This window comes from Entamoeba dispar, genomic scaffold, assembly GCF_000209125.1.
Source record: "Entamoeba dispar SAW760 scf_1105229464235 genomic scaffold, whole genome shotgun sequence".
In the NCBI taxonomy this organism is placed as follows: Eukaryota; Evosea; order Mastigamoebida; family Endamoebidae; genus Entamoeba; species Entamoeba dispar.
This window is the reverse complement of record NW_001856091.1, coordinates 4,604-8,437: the sequence shown is the minus strand read 5'-3', so window position 1 is coordinate 8,437 and position 3,834 is coordinate 4,604. Positions and strand designations below refer to the sequence as shown.

General features: G+C 26.0%; 2 protein-coding genes across 2 annotated transcripts, besides 2 other annotated features; one reads left to right on the top strand and one right to left on the bottom strand.

Annotated features, from left to right (window-relative positions):
- Positions 1 to 10: 10 nt before the first annotated feature.
- Positions 11 to 2,191, top strand: EDI_062060 (uncharacterized protein; the record flags this gene model as incomplete). The annotated part of the gene is made up of 1 exon (XM_001741977.1): positions 11 to 2,191. The coding sequence occupies one exon, from the start codon at positions 11 to 13 to the stop codon at positions 2,189 to 2,191; it is 2,181 nt and encodes a 726-aa protein (XP_001742029.1).
- Positions 421 to 442: a sequence feature (AT_rich).
- Positions 1,054 to 1,088: a sequence feature (AT_rich).
- A 142-nt stretch (positions 2,192 to 2,333) lies between the features above and the next one.
- EDI_062050 (uncharacterized protein) lies at positions 2,334 to 3,656 on the bottom strand (the record flags this gene model as incomplete). Its single annotated transcript, XM_001741976.1, has 1 exon — positions 2,334 to 3,656. The coding sequence occupies one exon, from the start codon at positions 3,654 to 3,656 to the stop codon at positions 2,334 to 2,336; it is 1,323 nt and encodes a 440-aa protein (XP_001742028.1).
- Positions 3,657 to 3,834: the final 178 nt, after the last annotated feature.

The window sequence follows — 3,834 nt, the reverse complement described above, 5'->3', positions numbered from 1 at the left end:
CAGAAATTACATGAGTGAACCTCCTAAACCATTATTAATTAAAGTTGTATTAATGATAGATAGTCATACACTAAGGTTTGATAAACAAGTAACTAAAAATACTAAAATTGGAGATATTTTAGCACAAATTAAAGGAGGATTAACAAATGAACAGAAGAAATATGAATTTAGTTGTTTTAATGATGGAATTAGATTAGTAGAAAATAATGGAATTGATTTTTATGGAATTGATGATGGAGATGAAATTGAAATTAAAGCATTTAATAAACCAATGGCTATGGCAAGATTATCAAGAGTAGTACCACATGAAAAAGATTATCATCAAATATATTTAAATAGTGAAAAAGTAGGATTTTTATTAAAAAAGAAAGTATCTAAAGTTAGTGGATGGAAAAGAAGATGGGTTGTTTTATGTAGAGGATTTTTATTTTATTATAATAATCCTAAAGATGAAATTCCAATTGGAAAAATGCAACTAAAAGATACATATATTCAGTTTTTAGGAAGTGATGGAGAAAAACAATTTGTTTTTCAATATGAAAACAAACCTGATTGTTATCATTTTAGTTGTGAAAGTGAAGAAGAATATATTAGTTGGAGAAAAGTTCTTATAGAACATCAAACATGTTTAATTAGTACAGTTGCAATGAAAATGATTCAAGAATCTACTGATTTTAGTATTGTTACAATTAATAAAACAAAAAAAGCATGGTTAATGATGAATTCAGGTACTATTTTTTGTTTTGATTCACCTGCTGAATCAGAAAGTTTATTTGAATTTTATATTCATGAATCAAAAGTTTTAACAGTTGCAGCAGAAAAAGAGTTTACATTTGTTCATTTAAATAATAGAAAATCTATTAGATTTAATACATCAACAGAATATGAAAAATGGAAATCAATGCTTACTGATACTGTTAAGATTATGGGAAGAAATATTTATGTAGATTCATTTATTACTGATGAATATAAAGATAAAAAGAATATTGTTAAAGAAGGATTTCTTTTTAAAGAAAAATTAAAGAAAATGCAAACAAAAAAGAAAAGATGGTGTATATTAACAAAAAATAAATTATTTTATTTTAATTGTAAACCAGAAAATGATAAAAATATACCTTTTGGTTGTTTTGATCTTTTACTTGCTAGAGTTCATTTAACACATACAAATAAAGGAGAAAATATCATTGAAATTAAAACAAGTGAAGGTGAATATCAATTTACTTCAAATGATAATAAAGAATTAACAATTTGGGCTGATTTAATTCAAAGAGAATGTACTGGTGCACCAACTAATGTTCAACATCTTCAACATGTTACATTTGATTTAGAATGGGATACTTCTGGTTCTGATCCAAATGAAATATTCTGTTTAAAAGAAGTACTTGGAACAGGAAGTTTTGGAACAGTTTATCATGCAGTTCATAGACAATCAAACTTTGAAATGGCTATTAAAATTTTAACTGTTAATAAACAACAAACTGATGCATTAAAAAGTGAAATTGATATATTAAAAAAATGTAGATCACCTAATGTTGTAAGTTATTATGGAACTATTAAAATAGATGAAAATACATTATGGATTCTTATGGATATGTGTGGTGTTGGAAGTGTTAAAGATCTTATGAAGAAAACAATGGAAAATTTAAATGAACAACAACTTCGTTATGTATTAAATGAAACATTAAAAGGATTAGTTTATCTTCATAGTATTAAAATTATCCATCATGATATTAAAGCTGGAAATATTTTACTTACAAATGAAGGTAAAGTAAAATTAGCTGATTTTGGTGTATCTCAACAATATAAAGAGAATGAAAATAAGAAAGCAGAAGACTTTATTGGAAGTCCTTTATTTATGTCACCTGAAGTCATTAAAAAATCTTTCTATAATAATAAAACAGATATTTGGTCTTTAGGAATTACTGTTATTGAAATGGCAGAAGGAAATCCACCAAATAGACATGTCACTAGTTTTGACCAATTACTTACTGTCATTGAAAATAAACCTCCTTCTTTTAAAAATCCAAAGTTGTGGACAACTCAATTGGTTGATTTTGTTGCACAATGTCTTATTATTGATTATAATCAAAGACCAGATGCTGTAACATTATTATGGCATCCTTTTATTGTAGCACAATCCCCTCCATCTCCACAACCTTTATTAGATCTAATTAAACAAGTCGCTAATTAATGGATATACCAAATATCAGAACTTCTTTGTTCTTTATATTCTAATATTCATTTCTTTCATATTTTATCATTGATATTGTGTTTGATTATTATTGTTTTGAATTGTTATTTAAACTAAAGATAAACATCAATGAACCAAAAAATTAATTATTTGGTTCACTTGCCATAGACAAATTCAATAAATCTGTGTTACTTAACTTCATTGTTCTAATCCCATTCATAAAGAAATCATTTGTTTGTTTATTGACTTGGGTTGTACATTTTTCAATAGTAAATCCTTTTAACTGGCTAATAAGTTCACCAATTTTAAAAGCTTTAGATATATCAATCATTTTATTCATTTCATCTTCTTGAAGTATGTTTTCTTTTGTATCATCTATTTCTTCTTCTTCTTCAAAAATTTGACTCATTTCTTTTAAGAAAAATTTTAAATAAGGAATAGCAGGTTTACCATATGAAATACTGTAATTTGAATTTTGAATTTCTCCTTGAATATCTATTAATTTAAACATTAATTCATTTTCTTCTTGTGTCCTTTGTGCTACAGTTTTTTTCATACGAACTACTGCATAATGAGTCAACCCATTAACAATAGAATTAAATGAATTAAAGTTCTTAATTTCAATACATTTAATTGCCAATTGAAGGAAATTTTTGAATGCCATTTCTCTAATCATTTCATTTTTTTGATTAATTATAGAATAAGCAACCCAATTAGTAATTTTTTGATTCCATTTATAATATAATTCAATATTAGAATTTGGTCTAGTTGTTGAAAAAATGTTAATATAATAATCCTTTGGTTGTAGTAACTCTAAGAATGAAAATTCACAAATCATTAATTGATTTGCAATTTCTAAGAAATCTTTATTTAAGATTGTTACTGAATAACTAGATGGTGCCATCCAATCAGGTAATTTCATTGACCTCCCATCAATAGAAATAGGTGCTGGATCAAATTTCATTTGAAAAGTAGGTTCATTTTCATTACTATGAGTATTTGAAAGAGTTTTTTTCACTTTTTCAATACTTTCGTTCAACGTTTCTCCATTTACTTTCTCTACATAGTCAAGTACATCTTTGATAATATTCAATGACTTCTCTGTGAATTCAACTCCACACTCTTCAACCCAACTTTGTAATGCTAACAATAATGTATTACTTGGATGAGTTAATAACTTAGCAGTTAAACATTCAAATATCTTATCTTCATGAAATTCTACAGGATAAAACAAAGACGAACACCAAAAAGTTTTGTTGAAAGGAAATTCACTCAAAATATCAATAATAGTTAATACATCACGAACTAATATAATTTTGTTTCCTTCTGTAGTTTGTAATACTATACAATTTTTGTTATCCTCTTTAGGTTTGTAGTGTTCAATAAATTCTTCAACACAATGAGTTTCTTCAATTGGTACAGGTTGTAGTTTATTTAATGCTTCGGTTAATTGTTCTGATGTCATTAAATTATCTTGAACGTTTTTAGTTCAAAGATCTAACAAAAATCTAAAATAAGTCTATTCACAGAAAAGTCTCACTTATCCAAGTACTCTCAAAATTCTTTTCCTATGAGACCTTATTTATTTGTTTGCTTATGACAAACACCCATTACTTCATTTTGCTTTAGGTTTTGGGTTTGTA